Below are 22,766 nucleotides of genomic sequence, written 5' to 3' on the forward strand. Positions count from 1 at the left end.
ATTTTATAAAACTTTCTAAAAGTGAGTTCCTGCCAAATCCGGGACAAAGTGTCTTGGAATTCAATATTCTTTTATTTTTTTTAATTTCAAATTAGTAATAAATATATAAAATCTAATCAATGTATTTAATTAGCAAATCAAGGATTTTAAAGTCTATTGAAATAATTATCATAAAATGAAATTCATAACATTTAATTAATTATTATTATGTTTCATAAATTAATTTTTGATTATAAATAATTAGAGTTAGTTTTATTAATTACACTATTAATATAAATTAACAACTGTCGTATGTGATTTTCACATGTTTAATAATTTAATTATATTTAAAAAAATTTAAAAAATTATCATAGTGAAAGAATATGAGAGTTTTGATATAAAGTAGATAGAATATGTAAAAAAATTATGTAGATAATTTATTAAGGATTGATAAATGATTAAATTTGAAAAAAAAATATATATAGATAAACAAATGTAAGGATGTTAGAAAAAAATATGGACAATTTATTCATTTAAGATCTAATAATTAATTTAATTTACAAATATTTTCTCAAAAAATAGAGAAATTACTACACAAGAGCTATAATGGAAAGTAAATTACGGTTTTTTAAATAAAATTATGAATATTACAAATAAAATTGTACAAAAATTAAATGTATTAGTGTTAAGAAATATACAATTAATGAAATAATTAATTATGACATATTACCTTTTAACCATTGAAAAATAAACTGAACAAATATCACTACAAAAAGAACTTTGATTTTTAACCGAACTAGAGATCGAATTAAATATCGGTCTCTAATTCGGTATCTAGTTTTCGACCGACATTAGAAATTTCGGTCTCCAACCATTCAAGTTGTTAAAATAATTATTTATTATTTATTTACTTTTTGCGACCATAATAAAAAATTCTGTCTCTAAATAGAGACCGAATTTATATTGTGGTCTCAATTTAGAGACCATCGTAAGAATATCCGTCTTAAAATTTATACCATTTTTTATTTAAACATGGAGAGTATGATTCGGTCTCTAAATTAGAGACCGCATTATTATATTGGTCTCAAATGGGAGACCGCGCTTTTATTTTGGTCTCTAATTGGAGACAAGTTTATTTTTTCGGTCGTTTTGAAATATTATTTCGTCTCTAACAAAGCCCAAATATTTTTAATTTCGCTCTACACTTTCGCTCCAGTTCTCTCCAAACCTAAGAATCGCGCGCTTTCTCTCCAAACCTAAGAATCTCTACAATTCTTAGCTTAGTCGTGATATTACTTATCTTGTAAGTAAGGGCGGGACATTTATTCCTTGGGGCTATATATATAGCTCAACCTAATTTCTTTTATTATTTAAATATGACTTCTTAGTCATGATGGGACCTATCTTCCTATTGTTATAAAATTATGGTCTTTGCATATATATTGTTTCTCAAAAAAAAAAAAAATCATTAGAATTCAGCTTCATAACTTCGACCTCTCAACTCTTAAGTACGAGTACACACAAAATCATTTATGTTTCAAATTAATTTTTAAATATTACAATCGTTGTGTTATATATAGGAATGTATTAAAAAGTGAAACTTTTTCATGATTGGGGGATTAAAAATTGGAATTCTTGATTAATAATGAAAATTTTAATTGTTAATTTTGATCAATTTATTCGATGTTGGATCGAACTACATTATAAGAATTGGAAAAAAAAAATGAAAACTTCAATTCGTATTTATTGTCGTATTACTGTAAATTCATAAAATTTACAAATGAATATTAAAAATGAAAACTTCTATTCGTTTTTTTTTTAATAAAATCATATAAACAATGCCAGTCTATGGCACTGTGAAGTTCACGTGTTTATTAACTTTATGTTATTGTATAAACTAAGAGTCAATTATGAATAAATCCCCAAACCCAAACCTTTCTTTCTCCCAACTCCCTCCCTTAAAGATTCTTTCTTTGCACTCCCTAAGGACTACAAAACTTGATTATTTTAATATTTAATTCTTGTACTCAATATGGGTTGTTTTGTGCTTAGATCTGAAGGTTTTATACTTATATCTAAAGATCTATGTGCTTATATCTCATGTTTTTATGCTTATTTTGAAACAAAGAATTATGTGCAAAAATGGTATCAGAGCTTTAGGTTAAATATTCAGACTTAATATTATTCGTTAACTCATACTTTTCTTTGTTGAGGAGAAGATTTTTTACAAAAGATGACTTCAAACGAAGGTTTGAATCAAGAGGATTTTATTTATATGAAATCCTATAAACAAGTTAATCTGTTCACAATAGATTACTTACGACAGAAAGATGATTTCTAACTCTCAATTTTTAGAAATTACCCCAGATTCCTCTAAACTCTCCGGAGATCTTAGAGAAATTCAAAAGACGGTACAATATTACAGCAATCAGCTGTATGAAATACCTCGGCAGATTGAAGGAATCCTTAAGAAACAAGAAGAAATTCTTGTAACCCTAAAGGATCTTCAAACTAAAATCACAAATATAGAACAAACTTCAGGTTCTAGAAAAGGAAATACAGGAGGAAGGTTACCACTCTCGTTTGGTACCGAACCGTTGTTACATCAGAAAGGTAAAACCAAAATGGTTCAAAAACTTAACTGATGATGAAAGGATGATTAATCTTATAAAAGCAGTATCAGAGAAAAACACTATCTGATGACTACTTTAGAGAGATTAAATCTCGAGGATCTACAAGATCTCGCGGATTCTTTTGCGAATCTCAAAGTAGTAGATCTAAAAATGAACTCTCCTGAGGGTGAACAACCCATAGGGAATCTCCCAAGATATGCGGTTAAAACAAAAGAACCACATAGTGAGTTTCATGTTGGAGAAAATTCACATCCAGCAGGAACCAGATCAAGAAGGAGTAAAATCCCACTCCATCAAACTCCTTACGGAAAAACTGTTTTAGATCCAATACATCCTTACGGGGTTATGTTAAACCTTGATGTTTTGGACTTCAAAAACAGAGAAGATCTTATAGATGATTGGACGTCAGCTATGAGAATTGCAGCCGGGACATTAGATCTCAATAAAGAATGATTTATTAAACTTCTAGAAATGAGTCTAATGGGATCTGTCAAGATTGCTTGGGAGATGACTATGCCAGATACGAAGGAATCAATCTTAGCAGGAGAATCCCTCAGCGAAATTGGAGAAAGAATGGCCACCCTATTTAAAGCACAATTCATAGGGGTAGACTATTTCAACAATCAAGATACAGAGAAAAAGAGAAGATATACTCAAGCTCTGTATAGCCTCGAGTTACATGATATCTGTTTAGTTGATGAATACATTATGTTATTCACTAAATACAGATGGAATTCAGGAGTCGAGGAAAATGTAGCTATTCAGCTATTTTTCGCAAAAATGTCAAGTCCCTGGAGAGAAATGCTGATTAAAGAATACGTTTCAGGTCATCTTGACACTTGGCAAGACGCACGTCCTTTTTGAAAGGAAAATTGGCAGAATGGTGCCATATGGCAGCATTACAGAAGAACTACAAGAAAATAAGGGGTATAAATAAACGTACACCTTTATGTTGTAAAGATAATGATCTTCCAACGATCATTGGAAATAGATCACAGGGATTTAAAAGAAAGAAATTCAGAAGTAATCCCTACAATAAAAGAATGAGAAGTTCTTGGAAACCAAAAACATTTTGGTCCAAACAAAAGGCCAGATCTTATAGGTCAGGAAGAAGAAGTGGACCTACAAGAACATCCCCAGTAACAAGCTCATCACAAAGCAGGGGAAGAACACCATCAAGAAGAACTTTCAGAAGAACTCATACAAGAGCAAGTGAAAGTTTCAAGGATTGCAACTGCTGGACATGTGGAGCAAGAGGACATATATCTACAAATTGTCCAGAAAACGAGAAAAAAGGAGTTAAACTCTTTGAAGCAACACCAGATATGGATGATGCGGTCTTCTTTCAAGATATAGTCCAAGTATATCAATTTGAGGATATCCCCTCAGATGAAAGCATATACGAAGAAGAGATATTGTTTAGTCAAGAAGATTCTGAGGATGCATCAGAATCAGAATCAGAATAAAGAAGAAGTGTTTCGGCATGAAACATATGAAAGTTTGGCTGGATTCTTTAGCCAAACCACGATATCTCATAATATGGTCCAAAAAGATTATGAGAAAAAATCCAACGTTACAAAAGTACCAGGGATTTTCGGCAGGACAAGTAGAAAGAGTCTTAGGCAACCTAGGGCTTAGACAAAGAAGACATAATTTGATTTACAAAGTATCCAGAAGGGAAATGGCAATCCCCATGGAGTTAACAAGTAATCAAATAGAGATGCAGTTAATTCCTTTTGAAGAAATAAGAGAGGAATTGCAAAAGTTGAAAGGTGAGGTAGCAAGGACGATGTCTTGGATTCATATTGGAGCAATCCAAATAATGATCAAGGCGACTTTTAAAGAAGGAATAGATTCACCCATAGATATCGTAGTATGCGATAAAAGAAGGGGGAATATTCAAGATGCTGTCCTGGGTACTATCTCAGGAAATCTTTGTGCAGAAAAAATTGTAGGAGTTATCTATCCAAGAATAGCCTACAATTTAGCTGACAGGGACTTTAGTCGAGCCTTGACGTTGCATCAAAACTTCAAGGAAAAGAGACTAATGAAGGAAGGTAATATACCATATTCTATTACATATCAAATTTCATATGCTCTTTCTAATACTCATCATTCTGAATTATTTATTAGAAATGAGTTCATTGAAATTCCAGAGATCTTTGGAAAAGTTGCTCATGCAATATACCCAGAAAGAATCGAGTTTCCTTTAATTCAGAAAACAGACATTCAAATTCAAGACAGACCGGTTCTATACAGAGACCTTAAAATAGAACCTCGAAGGTTATCTTTTCAAGGAAACCGAATGACAAGTAGGAGATGAGACAAATCTCCTATTCAAGAAATTCCACCAGAAGAAAAAGAGTTTTCTATAATAGGAAAACTTAGATCTCCAGAAGGATGAAAAGAAGTGAAAATAGTATTCGATATTACAAGTCATCGGAACCAGTTCCCTTGTAACTCGATTTACTATTTGGAACAACATGAAAAAGGAACTTACCAAGGATTGATAAATATTGGAGAATTGGAAGTTCAAATATGTGGAATTCCAGGAAAAGAAGTGGATCAGCTCATTCTTGGCCTAGAGTTTCTGGAAGACCATAAACCATGAAAACGCCTTGAAAAAGGAATAGAGTTCATGGCAGAAGAAAAGACTTGGAGGATTCAATAAGAATTCTACGAGATGGAAAACCAAGAGAATTGGATAAGGGACAATCCCTTAATCAGATTCGAGAACTCTGTTTACAAACAGAGGAAGAAGCAGCTGTTGAAATTAGTAAGTCATGAACATGATTTACTAGATCGCATTGAAGAGATAGAAAGGAGTAACCATACTCTACCTTCTGAAGCCTTAGGAAGACTAAAGGTGAATAGTCTTAATCGGATTACTGAGTTACAACACAGTCTGTTAAAAATGGCAGGGCCATTTAGTAATCCCTTTTAAAAATGACAACAAGTCCTTTCTCCATATACATTCCGATAGGGATGTTGTATGAACAATATAAGGCTGAATACTTTGCAGCTTATATTGATTCGGGAGCAGGAATTTGTACAGCAAAAAGATGAGTCTTCCCTGAAAAATGTGAAGAAGATTTGCCAAAAATTGCTGGACGAGATTTCTCTCGAAGAATTTTAATTCTTTGCAAAGGAATAAAACAAGCAGAGATCTTTATAGGAGGAGCAGGTCAGACACCTTGGTACAAGGTAAAGACACCACCAATCTATTTCCATGATACATGAGCTGATATCCTGTTAGGAAATAACTTCTTACAAATATTTAAGAAGTACACACTAAACAATGAGTCAAGAAGACTTATGTTCACTACAATTTGTGATCATAAAATTATCGTTCAAAGACTCAAAGTTGCTTTTTATTGACAATTGCCGATAATATTTCGCAGCCAGCGTGGTGATAAGGGACAACTTTTTCACCCAAAAATGAAAGATCCAAGAAGGTTTGGAGAAACCATGTTGAAAATAACAACAGAACAAGCACTCCAAACAGAGGATATGGAGCTTCTCAAGGTAACTCTAAATCATAGAGATATAGAGTTAGAAAATAAGGTATCCCTTGAAGATGTCAAAAAGAGGCTCAAAGAAAGTTATAATGAGCATCCCTTGGCATGGTGGGATAGAAATCAACTCAAAGCCAGTCTTACTCTAAAGGAAGGCAAAGAGTATGAATTCGTCAGATATAAGCCTATCCCGATGAACATAACAGATCAAAGGGATATGAGAATGATTATCAAGGAACATTTGGACCTTGGTCTAATCAAAGAAGGAGTTTCACCATATAGTAGCCCAGGTTTTTTGGTCAGAAATCATGGTGAAATAAAAAGAGGGAAACTCAGGTTAGTTATTAATTACCAAGGTATTAATAAAACCCTGGAGTTTGACGGGTACTTCATACCTAGTAGAGAACATCTAATTAGCTGTGTACGAAATGCTAGAGTGTTCTCAAAATTTGATTGTAAGTCTGGATTCTACCAGATAAGAATGGAAGAAGGCAGTAAGAAATTCACAGCCTTCTCTACTCTACAAGGACACTATATTTGGGAAGTTATGCCTATGGGATTGGCTAATGCACCCCAGATATTTCAAAAAAAGATGGATAACCTTTTTAAAGATTATTTCAACTTTATGTTTGTTTATATTGATGATATTCTTATAGCATCAAAAAATATAGACGAACACGTTAAACACTTAGAGATTTTCTCTAAAATTTGTAAACAAGAAGGACTGGTGTTATCTGAAAAGAAAGCAGTCATAGCAACAAGAAAAATTGAATTCCTCGGTATTGAGATTGATGAAACTGGAATAATTCTACAACCCCATATTGTGGAAAAGGTAAAGAATTTTCCAGATAAACTCAAAGATGTAAAACAACTCCAGAGTTTTCTTGGAGTAGTTAATTTTGCAGGGATGTTCATTAACAATCTAGCAATATACAAAAAGGTGTTCAGTCCTTTGTTAAAAAAGGATGGTAGGTTTATATGGACCGATGACCATACTAAAGGGGTAAACCAACTAAAGGAGATATGTAAGAACCTCCCAAAAATGGCTATACCCGTAGATGAAGATGATCTGGTATTATTTACGGATGCCAGCGACGATTGGTGGGCGGCAGTCCTTACCAAAATCACTCCAGATGGGGAAATACCATGCAGATACTGTAGCGGTCTTTTTTCAGAATCTGAGACCATTAGATGACATATCAACGAAAAGGAATTTTATGCGATTAAAAGGGCTTTTGAAAAATGGCCATTATTTTTACTTGCTAAAAAATTCACTCTGAAGGTTGATAACACCCAGGCAAAAGCTTTCCTAAAGAATAAGATTGAATCTAAACCTGAGAAAGCTAGGTTATTAAGATGGCAAGCATTATGTCAAAATTATATTTTTGATATTGTTATTATTAAATCTCATGAAAATATTCTTGCAGATTTTTTAACAAGAGATGGAAGGCAGTGACGTGGATTCCATCCTAAAAATGCAGAGGCATCTCAGGGAACACCTTGGGTTGCTTCAAAACGAGTTCAACCAGTTAGCCATTAATGCTGAAATGGCCGGCAGGTTACAACAAGCTGATCGGATCAAAGTATCTAATCGAATTACAGGATGTATGCAAGCTCAAACACAACTATGGGCTGCTATTCAAGGGCCAATTGTGAAGGCTATAGAGAAACCATTGGTTTCTCATAAACAAGATATACTAAAACCATTGGTTTTACAAGAACAAGAAATACAACCACCAGTTGTGAAACAAGATGTTGAGGAATCTAAAACTCAAGAAACAAGAGAAAATCTATCATCAGCCTTTGATGATCTGGATGAAGCAACAATTGATGAGGATAACTCATCAAGTCAACCCTCCGCCTCTGGGGTAAAATAGGAAGAGATCAATCTTAGGCCCAACACTGACAAGGGCAAATCTAAGATTGATACTAATCCATCTATTATTTCTCCATTCCAGGTTTATCAACAGAAGTGGGAGAAATTGAATACAAGGAATGAAATCAACCCGAACACTTGCATGGTTGATGTTGCAGGAATATATCCAAGGGTTTGGCTAAAAAACAATGTCAATCCTAAAGATGTAAAACTCTGGTATGAATTTGGGGCTTTGGCCTCAGTTTATACAACGTCACCAAGCTTTCTGGAGATATCACAGTTACCAAAATGGATTCAGGAAGCAGTCCAAGAAACATGGGCAAATAATGATCATTTGTCCAGAGGAGATGTGCTTGAGTTATATTTTTTCAGTGCAGCTCCAGAACCAACAGTGAAAGGATCACACGAACCCTTTCATTTTATCAAGCTGAGGAGACCTGATATAAACAGTCATAAATTTATCAAGGATCCTAAAACTGAAGAAATATCTTTGGTGTCCACTTTCGGGAAAAATAAGATCTCAACCAAAAAGGCATGGGGTATTTGGGTCTGTCTTACTGAGATGGACAAAGTCAAGTTTCCATTCAAATTTTATCAGAATTCTGTGAACGGATCGTTCCTGTTGAACACAATGACAGGAAAAACTACAGCATTTGCGGAAGAACTCTTCGAAAAGAAGAGAAATCTTTTGTGGAATAACAAGCTGCCGGGGAGTAAAGAAACTCGCCGAAAATTTTGTAACATGGCTCATATTGGACGATGGTCAGAGAATATCTGCCCAGAATGCCCAAATCAGAAGGAGCCAGAATTTGGAAAAACCTTTAGACCCCGAACGGATCGAAAGGATTTTTCCGAGACAAGCAAAGGTGGACAAGGACCACCAAAGATGCGTTTTCATAGGGGTTTACTTCAAAAGCAAAAGATGCCCCGACAACAATAAAGCAGGCATGTGAGGAGAATAAAACCAAAAGAAAGTGGCAGGCATGTGATTCCTCCACTAGTAAAAGATGCCATCAATAATGGCATAAAAAATTCAAGACAGCTGCCTCCTCCACTAGTAAAAGATGCCATCAATAATGACATAAAGAAATACAAGACAGCTGTAAGATTTCCTGAAGTTTCTCGGTGAAACGAGTGAAACTACAGCTATAAATACAAGCATTTGAGGAAGCTGAAGACATCGATCATTCCCTTCAGTTTTCTTACGAATAAAATTGTTGTAATATTTCTCTTTCTATTGTAATAAGTTTTCGTTTATGTATTTCAAGAACGAGGCTACTATGAGTAGCTAAACAAGTTGTCTTCTCCTCTTCAAAGGAGTTGATTTATGTAATAATATTATGTCTGAATAATTTTTCTAAAGTCTCTTGTTCTTTCATGTTCATATTTTATAATTAAATTTATATACCATACGCCTTAAGGTAGAAAACGAATTAAGGCTGTGCTGGGTGTCGTTGAAGGAGCTTGTGTAGAAACCATCTGTTGCGACTGCGTGGTTGGAGTGTGAGGAGCACTTCGTAAAACTCGGCAGGTATGACCCGACGACATTATGGTCAAAGAGGTATTTAAATTTGATTCACTTTACGGAAGCATGTTGGACCATAATCTAAAGTATATAGGCTGGAAACCTTGCGCAACCAATAGTTCTTCACGACATGAACTGGTTCGATAGGTAAAACAACGCCAAAGTACAAAAGATTAGTTAAATACTTGTTTAATCAAAATTGGGGACCACTAGGGAGTGCAAACTAAAAAATTTGAATGTAGGGAGTTAGAAGAAATTTATGTTTAGGTTTAGGTATTTTAAAATAATTACCCCATAAACTAACCCTTTATAATATTAAATATATAATCCAATGAAAAACAGCCTTCACCTCAGATCAAAATTGGGAAAAAATATTCTCTCAAAAGAGAAAAAAAAAAGACTAGATCAATTTTGTGAGACAGATATCTTATTTGGATATTAATAAAATAATATTATTTTTTATGATAAAAATATATTTCTTTTTATCATAAATATAGGCAGATCATGGTCATCTCACAAAAAACCAACACTTTAGATAAATAATATTGATAGCTGAATAAGTTATTTTGAAAAATGATGTAAAATATTATTTATGAGGTAAGCCTCTTGTTTTATTTCTCGTGAACCTCACATATTTTACTTGAATTCAGAACATAAGCATCAATTGACGTTTTTTTATTATTATTTTATAAAATCTTATAAACAATGCCAGTCTATGCCAGTCCACTGCGAGGTTCGCGTGTTTATCAACTTATATGTTATTGCATAAATAAAATCATAAACTGAAACTGTATAATATATATAATCCATTGAAAAACAGCCTTGTTTTTGCGTCAAAATTGGAAAAAAAAAAAAGATTCTCTCAAAAACAAAATTTGGAAAAAAAGATGGTTGCTTCAAGCCACGCATTTCAAGTGAATTGCTCTCTGCAAAGGCCTTCTGTTTCTCCAAAAGAGGATGCCCACTCCAGAGCTTCACTCTCATCTTCTCTCCGTTTGAAGGTTTTGTTTGTTTTTTAAAAAAAAACATGCCCGTTGACATTCCTTATTTTCTTGAAATAGAATCACGACATTTAAAATCTTCTATTATATATTTTTTTTATGATTTTTGCATGACATGATACATAAATTTGTGACTTTAATTTGAATAGACAATATTCTTGAAAGTGTTCCATCAAAATCCCGTTTTCCATAATGTTGAGAGAACTGGGAAGGAAGCTTCATTGAGGTTGTTGGATGCCTTTGTTGATTTAGCGTTTGAGATTGTTGATCAGCCATTATTGCCTTGTCAGGTACTTCATATGTATATCATGCAAATTCCAAGAAATCAAGCATAAAAAATATCCCTTTTTGGGTTGAGGGGAAAAGACTTGAAATATTTTCTTCTCTTTACAGACTAATTTTGCTCCTGTTGAAGAGATAGGAGCCGCAGTACTGGTGACTGATGCAGTTACAGGGACCATACCGGATGATTTTACGGAGAGTGTTTACATCAGAAACGGTAATCTTAACCAAGTTTTGTTTGACACGAAAACGTTAGATTGGATTCTTGCAGCTGTTTTTCGTATGCATCACCTGTTTTCTTTGATGATGCCAAGAACTAGTTATGTAACAATCAGCACAAATTTGGATGATCTTGGGGGAAATCAATGACCCTTTCAACATCAGACAAAACTATAGGAATACATTCATGTTTTCTATTGAATAAACTTATTAAAAGATCAGCTGCCGAAGCGCACAAAGCAGGAGACTAGTTTACATCAGCCTGTCAAGTTCTTGAAAACATGGTCCACTTTTCTGGTTTTTATCCTTGTCCTTTTGATATAATGATGTTTTTAAGTTTATTTCAGGACCAAACCCTTTATTCGGAGGTTTAAAATCGACTACTTCTATATTCGGAAAATCGAGCCACTCGTGGTTAGAAGGAGAGGGAATGCTCCACGCCTTGCACGTCTTTAGAGACAGCATCAGTGGCAGATGGAAGATATCTTATATTAACAGGCATGTTGATACGGACACATTCAAGCTGGAAAAGAAAAGGAAAAAACCAGCATTTCTTCCTGCTATAGAAGGGGATTCTGCAGCAGTATTATCAGCTCATCTGTTGAATTGGGTAAGCAAATCATGTAAATTATAGCAAGATTTCTTTTATGTTTTCCCCAACTTAGTGAACTTGCTGTTATTGTTTGATCATCCTCTCTAGTTGAGGTTTGGGTTGGTTGATAAATATCATAGCAACACGAATGTATTTGAGCATTCGGGGAAGGTGTACTCGATTGCTGAGAATCATATACCTCAAGAGATCAATCCTTTTACATTGGAAACTAAAGGAAATTGGGACATCAATGGATGTTGGAAAAGGCCATTCACTAGTCACCCTAAGGTAGTTTCCTAACCAATTACCGAGCATTAAGAAATCTTTTACGCCTTCTTTTTTTTGCATGCCTGAATCAACTTTTATTGACACAGAAAGCTCCAGATACAGGAGAGCTTGTTGTAATTGGAATCCATCCTAGAAAACCTTACTTTGAACTTGGAGTAGTGTCAGGTATAAATATCAGAGGTCTGAATCCTAGTACTATTCTTGTCTAGTTATTGAAATTTACTGAAAATTATTTTCTACTTTAGCTGATGGAAATAGACTAATTCACAAGGTGGATCTGCAGCTAAAAAGGTGTTTCCTTTGCCATGAAATAGGTGTAACGAAAAGGTAGTATTTGTTGCTCGAAATTCTTCATGATCAATAAGAATTGAATTGCTTCCCATAATTAATTTCTTCAGGTATAATGTGATCATGGATTTTCCTCTGACCATAGACGTAAACCGCCTAATGACTGGGGGACCGTAAGTGTTTTCTTCACTTTGATCTCCAAAAACTTTTTTTTCATATAATTCACAGTTCAAATACAGCATGTCCGGGGGGCTATATCTTTTTTTCTTGGGATATTTAGGTTGATGAAATACAACAAAGAAGGATATGCACAGATTGGAGTAATGCCGCGCTATGGAGATTCAGAGTCTGTGAAGTGGTTCAGAGTTGAACCAAGCTGCATGTTTCACATTATTAATTGTTATGAGCATGGAGATGAAGTAAGCAGCCGCTGCTAATTACACAGTCCAACTTTTCTTTTGTTTCATTTTCATTCATTTTTTGGATAAAATAAGATGGTCTATATTTTTCATATATTTGGAATTTGGAATATAGGTGGTTGCTTTGGCCATTACATCTTCCACTTCGATCATACCTGGGCCGGATTTTGGCATGAACAAATTTGAGTGGTTTTCCAAAAGGTTTAAGAAGATAGAACAATCAGAAGATGAATCTTTCTTCTCTCGCGTTTATGAATGGAGGCTCAATATGAAAACAGGTGAAGTGACAGAAAGGAATCTCACTGGAATGGAATACTCTATGGAGCTTCCAATTATAAATGAAAAATTCATTGGTATTGAAAATAAGTTTGGATACGCACAGGTGGCCGACTTGAATGCCAGCTCCACGTCCGGTAACCATAACATAGTTCTCTTTATAAATTTCTCCTTTTCGAGTAATGACAAGATGCATTTGTTTGTCATGTTTGTTCTCAGGCATGACAAAATATGGAGGGCTAGCCAAGCTTTATTTTGAGGGTAGGAAACTTGAAATCTCGAATAAGCATGACGGATTGATAGAAGTTGAATATCATAAGTTTCCAGAGAACACCTTTTGCTCAGGAGCTGCTTTTGTGCCCAAATCTGGTGGTCATGCAGAGGATGATGGCTGGATAATCACATTCGTGCACGATGAGAGTACTGATAAGTCACAAGTAAGAATGTTATCCATAAATTTCTAAACTTTTAAGTTTAGTCAGGCATGTGACATCATATTCAATTGATTTTTTTAAGGTGTATATAGTTGATGCAACGAAATTTTCAGAAGAACCGGTTGCAAAGATTTCTCTTCCAAAAAGAGTTCCTTATGGATTTCATGGAGCTTTTGTTCCTTTATACGCACCATGATGACCGAAATCATCTGATAGAATATATCTGTATGTTAAATTCTATCTATTGTAAATCATAGTATTTCGCCTCCCGGATACTAGATGATGCAAATACTTGATGGAAATTGGATGTGATATCACTCTTCAACTTTTATCTGAAAACTCGAGGAAATCTGAATGTTTGAGTCATGGATATAAGTTCAAAACAACTCAGATTCAGGTGCTTCATGTGGACAACCTGACTCATAGAACCTTAAATACTAGTAATTCTAGGCCGATTCTCCGAGTTAAAATTATTCTGTTTCGAATGTTATTCTCTAGTATAAATGGTAGCCTTGATCAGAGCTGTCGACATCTGAATTACTACTGCTATACCTTCCATTTTTCATCGTTCTCAGTTCTTCAACCTGACTTATACTACTCTTCGGGCTTTCGTCTTTCACTTTTTTCTGCTTAAATTTCCTCCATTTGTACTTGTTATGCCAATGTCGTGCCAGCAGGCAACAAAGCCCAACAAACAGCGCAACCGTTGATCCTCCTCCAAATAAAATAAGTTCCACCAATACCCATTGCGGCCCCTTTCCTTCGGGCGTGGTCGTCCAGACGGCCGCTATATACGCTGCTATCATAAAAATGGAACTCAGCCACATGATCTTGTGTGTCAATGTGAGTAGTTGCATCATGTTTTTTCGGGTGAGTTCCATTTTTATGATATCATTTTTCTTTCGTGATTAAAATCTTTTTTTCTTTCGTATGGCTATCATTTACATCAAATGTTTGGTGCATCATCATGCACACAAATTAAAAATATATAGATATAATATGAGAGTATATATCTATATATCTTTATGTACGTATATGGATACATAAAGATACATATGTGAGTATATATGTGTGTGTTGTTTTGTGTGGGCGTTTTCCAAAATTTGGTATTGAAATCTAGAACGATTTTTTTCTTTTTAATTAAGTTTGGGGAGATAATTTGTTGCGATTGATCAGGTTTGAATATATGACATCGTCCCAAATATGTGACCTCGATATTACAAGTTATTTATGATTTCTTGAAAATTTCAAGTTATTATGGTCCGTATGTCTTGCAAATTATGTGTATATACATTAATTTTATTTTTATCTATATCTATCTATCTATATCTATATTTATATTTATACCTATTTAAAAGTGTGAATAAAATGTCAAAGTTTTACAATTGTGAAATAACAACTTTCTCCTTTTATTTACACTATAAGCAAAACCATATAAAAATATATAGGGTTATGAAAGTAAAAACAACATTTTAGTTAGGACATAAACGTAAATCAATATTTATATTATATGTAAAATTGATAAACGTAAACCAATATTTATATTATATGTACGATTGATTATTATGATAAGGTTAAAATTGACAAAGTGTGTGCATATTAGATAAGGATTTAATTTCCAAAAAAATTGAAACACCAAAATACTTTATTTTCTATTTTCTTGTAGATAAATGATAAGATCAAAATTGACAAAGTTTGTACATATTAGATAATAAGGATTCAATTTCCAAAAAAATTGAAATACAAAAATACTTTATTTAAAAGATTAAAATTGACAAAGTGTGTATATATTAGATAATAAGGATTCAGTTTCCAAAAAAATTGAAATACAAAAATACTTTATTTTCTATTTTCTTGTAGATAAAGTGAATATATTTTTATACAAATATTTTTAAAAAAATTCAACAAAAATCTTAATTAAATACTAAGAGATTGAAACACTAGATATTTTATTTTTATTTGTTTGTAGACTGGATAAACGTATTTTTTTTAAAAATCTTATATATTTTAATTTGTGTAAGGACCTATTGAGATAAATAATTATCTCATGAGTTTATATTTAAATATAAAAAATATTAGATATTTAAATTTATTAATATATATATATACATATATTAATTAAATTACACACTCTTGTTGAAATAAATCAATTCAAGTAGAGTCAAGTTTTAATCTAAAATAATAAATAAAAAAAAATACACCAACACATACATATCATATATACAAAAGTTGAAATTAAAAAAAGTTAACTAATTTTCCTCCTCATAAAAGCTAAAACCATTAAAAACATTATGAGATAGTCTTACAATTAATGAAGGAATATTAAATACACCAAAATAAATAAGAATATGCATTTACTCTCAAAATATAAAAAAAATTGAAATAAAAGATGAAATGTAAACGTTTTTAACTAATGACATTGAAAATTCATTCAAAAATTTCGGCAACGAAAACATTATAAGCAAAAGGAGATAATTAGATTTTGAAAAACAATAAATTAAAAATAAAAGAGGATGTCCAACAATTACATCAATCATTAACGATATTGATATACATACAAAAATGTAGTTGGGAACGATGAAATTATTGTTATTCTTATAACTAAAAATTTTTAGTAATAAAAAAAGTATGTCCAACGAAAAAATAAAATAATAACGATATTAAAATGTAAATGATCGATAGAAAAAGACATCATCACAAAAATTCTATTAAGATAATGTGTATATTTATTCTTTCATAAAGAAATAAAAAACGGATGGTAAATGAAAAAAAAAGTGAGAGAGAAAATTTCAAAATATAAAAGGAAAAAATAATTGCGCAATAATTTAAATTAAGATTTAGAATGCATTATCTATATTACATTTGTTTTCCATAAATCAATAGTCACAAAATAAATAATCAACACATAAGATAAGAAATTACAAAATAAATATTTAATTTAATTAACTTATCTCACTTATTAACAAATACATATTAAATAATATTGCTTGAAAACATACATACATGAGTGAGAAAATAAGACGAATTCATGATAAGAAACAGATCATAATTGCACAAGAATAAAAAAAAATAGAAAACACTAGCTTTAATGATTGCATAGGTTTCAATATCAATATTGTGATAAGGTAAAACTACATGAAATACTATATTTATAATCTTACATGAGTTATTAATAAAGTCTTATTCTAAACTGTTAATGTAGATATAAAATAATGATGATCATAAATGAAAAAAAATATTGAAACTCGGGGGTTACATTGTTCGAAAAATATTGTAAATTTTTTTATTAGTTGCAGTGTTAAAGATTATATTGATTTCATAACTAAACATGTAGTTTTTGTTTCAAATAGTATATATATTACCAATTATTATAAAATATATTTTATTTAAAGAACGACAACACTTCAACAAAGGGATGATAATGGACCGGTTCTAAACTTTTCCCTGTATTAAACGTGCGAAAGAAAGACAAGTTTAGACTCGCCCAAACATGTTTACAAACAGGTCCGCGTGGGTCTTCGTGTTTGGCCAGACCCATCATAGAAATTGCAAATAATAAATATGATAAGAATATTGATTTTTTCATAGAGAAAATAGTAATTAATATATAAATTAGAACATTACAAAATAAATATTTTATTTCATTTGATTAACATATCTCACTTATTAGAAAATACATAATAAATCATATCGATTCAGAGCATACTGATGAAACTTAAAATTTGTAATTATTTATATGTTAAAAATTGTGTTTTAAAATTAAAGTTTCATTAAAATTATGAAGTTTTATTATTTTAGTGTTATGTGTTTATATTTAAATATTTTACTAAAAATGTTGTATTTTATGTTTTGCGCGGGTTTGGTAAAAATAAAATTACTCAAGCTACAAAGGTCATATTGGAGTAATCTCAAATCCTGTAGAATCACAAAAGAGGCATCTTCAACTTTATAGAAGACAAGAAATTCCAAAAACCTCGTTAAGATGATCAAAATAATCAAACATCAAAATGAAGACAGATTTATTTTACTATGACCAGCTTGTAGTAAAAATATCATAACTATTTCACCTTTTATCCAAAAGAGGTCAATTATATGTCCAAACACATCTACACAAAATATCCTACGTGTTCTATGTTGAATGGAAAGGCTGAATCGGTGGTCTAAGGCATCAAACATATCAATAAAAGTTGGTTCATGGTATTGACATTCAAGGAGACAAGCACCCACCAACTTTACTATTCCACATTTAATGAGCCTTGGACTCTTACTCTCATTTGGCCTATAAATAGATGTGTTGTATAAGCTTTGTAGTGTGCAAAAGTGTAGAGAAATTCCTTACTTGTAAAATAAATATTGTGTGTGTAATAATAAGAGTTTGAGTGTGCATATTTCTCCAAGTTTAAGTATGAAATTTTTTTTATCCTTACTCTTGAGTCTTATGTTCATGACAAGCTAAATCTTTTTATGTCAAGGTGAAAAGGTTTCATTGTTGGTCAAGTAAGATTGTTTATATTTTGTATATTCTTTCTTTTTCTATTTTTTATTTTGTTTTAATAATTGATCTTTATTTGTAGGTATAATTTGGATGATTTATTGTTATTTATTTACATCAAATACTTGGTACCTTGAATGTGGTTACCTTGATTTGTTGTCTAATATGATACAATAAATACTACAATAATTATATACTATAAATATATGTATCAATTTATAATAAAGTCATATATATTATTTAGACAATAGCGTGACTCTGCCGGTTGTTCTAAATAATATATTGTGATTTGATCTAACATTTACTTTTTCGTAACTATCGTACAATGAATATGAATTGTAGATTAGCAAGAATATTGGGATTTCGACTTTCGAGCAGAGGCCTTGGACGTCTAAATAATTGCTCATCTATCCCTTTTTCTTTATCTTTTTATTTTCCTCATTTTTCCTCTTTTTTTTTTTTTTGTGCCCAGAGCTTATTGGCATTGTGAAGCTTGTTGACAATTCCCTTGCTTTTCTACTCTGTTATTCAGGTATGGAGTTCGAGATATGATGCTTATAATGATAAATTGTTTTTTTTTTGGCTGCTCTTTTACTTTTTTTTTCTTTCTGAGATATGATGCTAATAATGAATTATTTATACTGCACAACATTTCATTATATTCACTTTAGAGAAGATCGTGCTGGTGAAGCTCATCCAAATTTTGATTTTAATGTTAATTATATTACTGTATGGGGTTTTAAATTTGTGGGTTGATATCTCTTACTTTCAAATTTTTGTAATAAATGTGTCGAAATGATAAGTAGGTAGAACTTATCCGTGGGTTTGAAATATACTATGAATAACAATAGTGAAACCACCTCTTTCAAGGATTACAATCATATGTTATTATGATTAATTTGATTTCGAGTCAATCCGGTATTTAGTTTGATATATAATATATATGCAAATGCAATGCAACCCCATAAAACACTATGTCAGGGTCTTTTATTGCTTGTATTAATTAGGTCGTGTGGATGATTTGATTTTCATATCAGCTGCTTTGTTTTGAATGTCATTTGTTGCTTAGATTGTGCTTTTCTACTTTTTTTAATATTTCTTGTGTCGTGCGATAGATTGGTTTTCGCCATCAAGCCAAACGATCGAGGATAAAACAAGGGAGGTACAAGTACCATAATGTGTTCTTTGGATTGATTTTATATATTTTTTTTTGGGAAATTATACCTCTTAACATGAGGTAAGACCCAAACAAAAATCTGTTAAAGCATCTGTTGGGTAAATTTATTCTGTTTTCAAAAGCTTAAATTTTGTACTATAATTATTAAGCTATTTTTTTTCAATAACTTTTGTATTACTCCTTCAAGTTCCATGTTTTGGTTTTAAGCACAGAATCAACTTGAAGACCTACAGTCATGTTTCAATTCAAACTCTTGGGTTTTTTGGGGTGGGAAGGATCTGCTTTCTTGGGGTTTTCCTTGACAATCATGATCACTTGCTCGGGTTTCACTCTTAATATACATATTTTTGTATATTTGAACTTCTACAAAAAAAATTTAATTTGGTTTTAATGTCCATGGGTTTATTTTAAGTTTGTTCTTCTTTAGCATGTGAGGAGTTATTCATTCATATTTTCGAATAAATTTATTAATTGAATTCTACTTTTTTTGTTATGTTACAGTGGTTGTTTCAAGAATGAATATAAATAAAGTTTGGATGTATGCTAGGTTAAATAATGGATTTATAACGGAAGAATATATGAATGGAGTTGAGGAATTTGTCAACTTTGCTAAGAGTCATCCTGAATGTATGAGCGGTGACAAGTTACGTTGTCCTTGTACTCAACATAAATGCAGAAATACTACTTTTCGCGATGAGGATACTGTTAAAGTACATTTAGGAAAGTATGGTTTTGTTCCGAATTATTACAATCGGTATGTTCATGGAGAGCCTTATATTACCGATCCGATCGGGCATTCCATTCGCCCATCTTCAGCTCCCATTGCTCGAGAAGATCCACCCAACGACAATGCAATGCAGTCAATGGTTCATGATGCGATGAATGCGTTTCATCATTCAGATGTTGATGAGATACCAACACCTGCTGTCGGGATGGAGCACGGCTGGTAAGTTAGCATGTCCACATTGCAGGGACGAGTCTGATGCATTTTTACCTCGTAGTGGGAGGACGTCCTGGTTTGATAATCATCGTAAGTTTTTGTCTTATGACCATCCTTTGAGGAGAAATAAGAAAGCTTTCACAAAGAATCGGGAGGTGACAAAACATCCACCACAAATTAAGTCAGGAGAAGAAATCATTGAGGAAATAGACAGCTATGGGTTGGTATCTGTAACTGAAATAGGTTCTGAAAAATTAAATAAAGAGATTGTCAAGGCGTGCAGATGTGGTTGAGGAAAAGAAGCATATTCTGGGAGTTGCCCTATTGGAAAGATCTGCTTATTAAACATAATTTGGACGTGATGCATGTTGAAAAGAACTTTTTTGATAATAGTTTCAATACCGTGATGAATGTTTCGGGAAGAACCAAAGACACCTCAAAGTCCCGTGAGGAATTGAAAGAATTGTGTTACATACCAGAGTTGCACCAGAATGAAACCACCAAAAAATTTCCAAAGGCTTGTTACACATTGGACAAAGAAAGTAAGCAGTAATTGTGTAGTTGGTTGAAAAACATCAAATTCCCTGATGGATATGCCTCAAATATGGCTCGATGTGTGGATATGAACAAATTGAAAATGTTTGGAATGAAGAGTCATGATTGTCATGTCTTCATGCAAAGACTTATTCCAATAGCTTTCCATGACCTACTTCCCAATAATGTTTGGCAGGCACTTACTGAATTAAGCATGTTCTACAAAGATTTGACGTCGAGGGTCATTACGACAGCTGACATGGTTCGTTTAGAGAAAATCATTCCTCTTACACTTTGTAAGCTTAAGCGCATATTTTCACCAAGCTTTTTTGATTCAATGGAGCATCTCCCGATTCATTTAGCTTACGAGGCACGACTAGCTGGTCCTGTTCAGTACAGATGGATGTACCCATTTGAACGTTTTTTGAGGAGGCTGAAAAATAATGTTCGTAATAAAGCAAAGGTTGAAGGGTCGATATGTAATGCTTATTTGATTGAAGAAGCATCTTCTTTCTGCGCATATTATTTTGCTGATAGTGTGAAGACAAGGCATTGTAAGTGTCCTCGGAATTCTGATGATGCTCGACCGATAGTCTCAAATATGTTTTCTATTTTCAAGTTCTTTGGTAGACCGATTGGTGCATATGTTTCTATATGGTTAGATGACAAAGAATACCATGCAGCAAGGACATACATTCTACTCAACTATGATGAGGTGAAACCTTTCATAAAGTAAGTTAGGTGCTATAAAATACTTAGTTTCCTAAGTTTAATTGTAAGTATCACTATTTATTAAATTTTTCCTTCGGTAGTATGTACGAACAAGAATTGCAACAACAAAATCCAGCAATTCTACCCGATGAAGTGGACAAAAATTTGGAAACACATTTTGCATCATGGTTTGAACGCCATGTAAGTTTTGACGTAATACTATTTATTTTGTTTATGTTAAACTTTTTTAGATAATGTGAGATCTTACTTTTTAGGTGAAGGAACCAAGATCAAACGTACAAGATCAAATGATGAAGGATCTTGCGAGCGGACCTCTTCGTAACACAAGAGTGTACTCGGGTTACTATGTTAATGGTTTCAAATTCCATGTGTCACGTCGTGATTCAACCACCTTGACTAATAATTCAGGTGTTTGTGTGAAAGGATCTAGCAACATAAGTGCTGAACTTGATTACTATGGCAGGCTTGATGAAATCATCGAGGTGGAATATCCCGCTTTACCTATAAAGAGGATAGTATTATTCAAATGCTCATGGTATGATCCAACGCCAAGGATTGGCACGAGAGTGCATTCGATCTACAAGTTAGTTGAAGTCAATGCAAATAGAAGATTCAATAAATTTGAACCTTTCATTTTTGCTGTACAAGCGGGTCAAGTATTCTACGTTAAATATCCAACGATTAGAAGAGGACCTAGTGAATGGTTAGCAGTTTGTAGAATGAAGGCTCGATCAACCATAGAAATCCCAACCTCCCTCGCGCTCGAGTACCATGATGCCTTTCAGAATGATGAAGTGGGGGGACATTCAGTTGATTCACAAGTTCAAACTACATCACAGTTACTTGTAGATGTAAACGTTACTTATGAAGAATTAGATGACCAAGAAATGTCTACAGATGATGAGATTGTTGTAGCAATAGAGTCAGACCATGATAACTTGGAAACTATTGATGATTATGATGCAGATTGTGATGACTACTGAGTTGTATGATTGAGAACTATGATTGTTTTAATTTTAATATATTTTATGTCCAACAACTTTCACATTAAATGTCCAGAAGATTTCTATGACATTGAGTAATATTTCAAACTTGTTTTGTTACAATTTTATTTTGTAGACAGTATCATGGCTGACATTGCACATGCACAAGTTGGAGATCTTATTGAGCTTGAAGTAGTAGCTAACCAGTAAGTTTTTTATTATCTTTAGATGGTGTAATATTAAATCCATTTTTATTGTTTTCTTTTATAAATGTTGATGAATTTTTTGCATTGCAGTTTTATTCCACATGGACATAGGGTTTCTGCATATATCACTTCTAAGTTCAAATTGCGACAGGATGCATCTGGGCATACATGGGGACATTTAGACAAGGATGGAAAAGATTTTTACTACAAAGAGTTTTTGGTAAGAATTTAAATAATAATAATAATAATAATAATAATAATAATAATAATAATAGAAACAGTAATTATTTTTTCGTTTCTGTTGGTTTAAACATTGTAGAAGATATATACATGGCAACCTGGGAAAGAGAAACAATTTGAGGCAACATGGAATTT

The 22,766-nt window shown here is 32.6% G+C and overlaps 2 protein-coding genes across 4 annotated transcripts; both read left to right on the top strand.

The window, feature by feature from the left end:
- Positions 1–10,369: 10,369 nt before the first annotated feature.
- On the top strand, positions 10,370–14,188 carry LOC140891978 (carotenoid 9,10(9',10')-cleavage dioxygenase-like). 3 transcript variants are annotated; one of them, XM_073300697.1, is made up of 13 exons: positions 10,370–10,529; positions 10,679–10,819; positions 10,923–11,028; positions 11,378–11,640; positions 11,731–11,910; positions 11,997–12,075; positions 12,156–12,237; positions 12,309–12,371; positions 12,479–12,617; positions 12,733–13,030; positions 13,113–13,154; positions 13,239–13,330; positions 13,410–14,188. In XM_073300697.1, the coding sequence occupies exons 1-13, from the start codon at positions 10,416–10,418 to the stop codon at positions 13,521–13,523; spliced, it is 1,713 nt and encodes a 570-aa protein (XP_073156798.1). In that variant the 5' UTR covers positions 10,370–10,415; the 3' UTR covers positions 13,524–14,188. The 3 variants fall into 3 exon arrangements, with proteins under 3 accessions (XP_073156798.1, XP_073156796.1, XP_073156797.1); XM_073300695.1 differs by having other exon boundaries at positions 13,113–13,330; XM_073300696.1 differs by having other exon boundaries at positions 12,156–12,201; positions 13,113–13,330.
- Positions 14,189–18,845: 4,657 nt separating this feature from the next.
- LOC140888287 (uncharacterized) lies at positions 18,846–22,185 on the top strand. Its single transcript, XM_073295971.1, has 4 exons — positions 18,846–18,981; positions 19,498–21,202; positions 21,283–21,382; positions 21,457–22,185. The coding sequence occupies exons 2-4, from the start codon at positions 20,541–20,543 to the stop codon at positions 22,183–22,185; spliced, it is 1,491 nt and encodes a 496-aa protein (XP_073152072.1). The 5' UTR covers positions 18,846–18,981; positions 19,498–20,540.
- Positions 22,186–22,766: the final 581 nt, after the last annotated feature.

The sequence above is a fragment of the Henckelia pumila genome, chromosome 3 (genome assembly GCF_033568475.1).
Source record: "Henckelia pumila isolate YLH828 chromosome 3, ASM3356847v2, whole genome shotgun sequence".
NCBI lineage: Eukaryota > Viridiplantae > Streptophyta > Magnoliopsida > Lamiales > Gesneriaceae > Henckelia > Henckelia pumila.

Bases quoted from the DNA above. Each gene is read 5' to 3' on its own strand.
- LOC140891978 (XM_073300695.1), top strand. From the start codon at position 10,416: ATGGTTGCTTCAAGCCACGCATTTCAAGTGAATTGCTCTCTGCAAAGG. The intron at 11,029-11,377 runs GTAATCTTAACC...AGTTTATTTCAG, and splicing joins GAGTGTTTACATCAGAAACG to GACCAAACCCTTTATTCGGA. The intron at 12,076-12,155 runs GTATAAATATCA...TTTCTACTTTAG, and splicing joins TGAACTTGGAGTAGTGTCAG to CTGATGGAAATAGACTAATT.
- LOC140888287 (XM_073295971.1), top strand. From the start codon at position 20,541: ATGGCTCGATGTGTGGATATGAACAAATTGAAAATGTTTGGAATGAAG. The intron at 21,203-21,282 runs GTAAGTTAGGTG...TTCCTTCGGTAG, and splicing joins GAGGTGAAACCTTTCATAAA to TATGTACGAACAAGAATTGC. The intron at 21,383-21,456 runs GTAAGTTTTGAC...CTTACTTTTTAG, and splicing joins CATCATGGTTTGAACGCCAT to GTGAAGGAACCAAGATCAAA.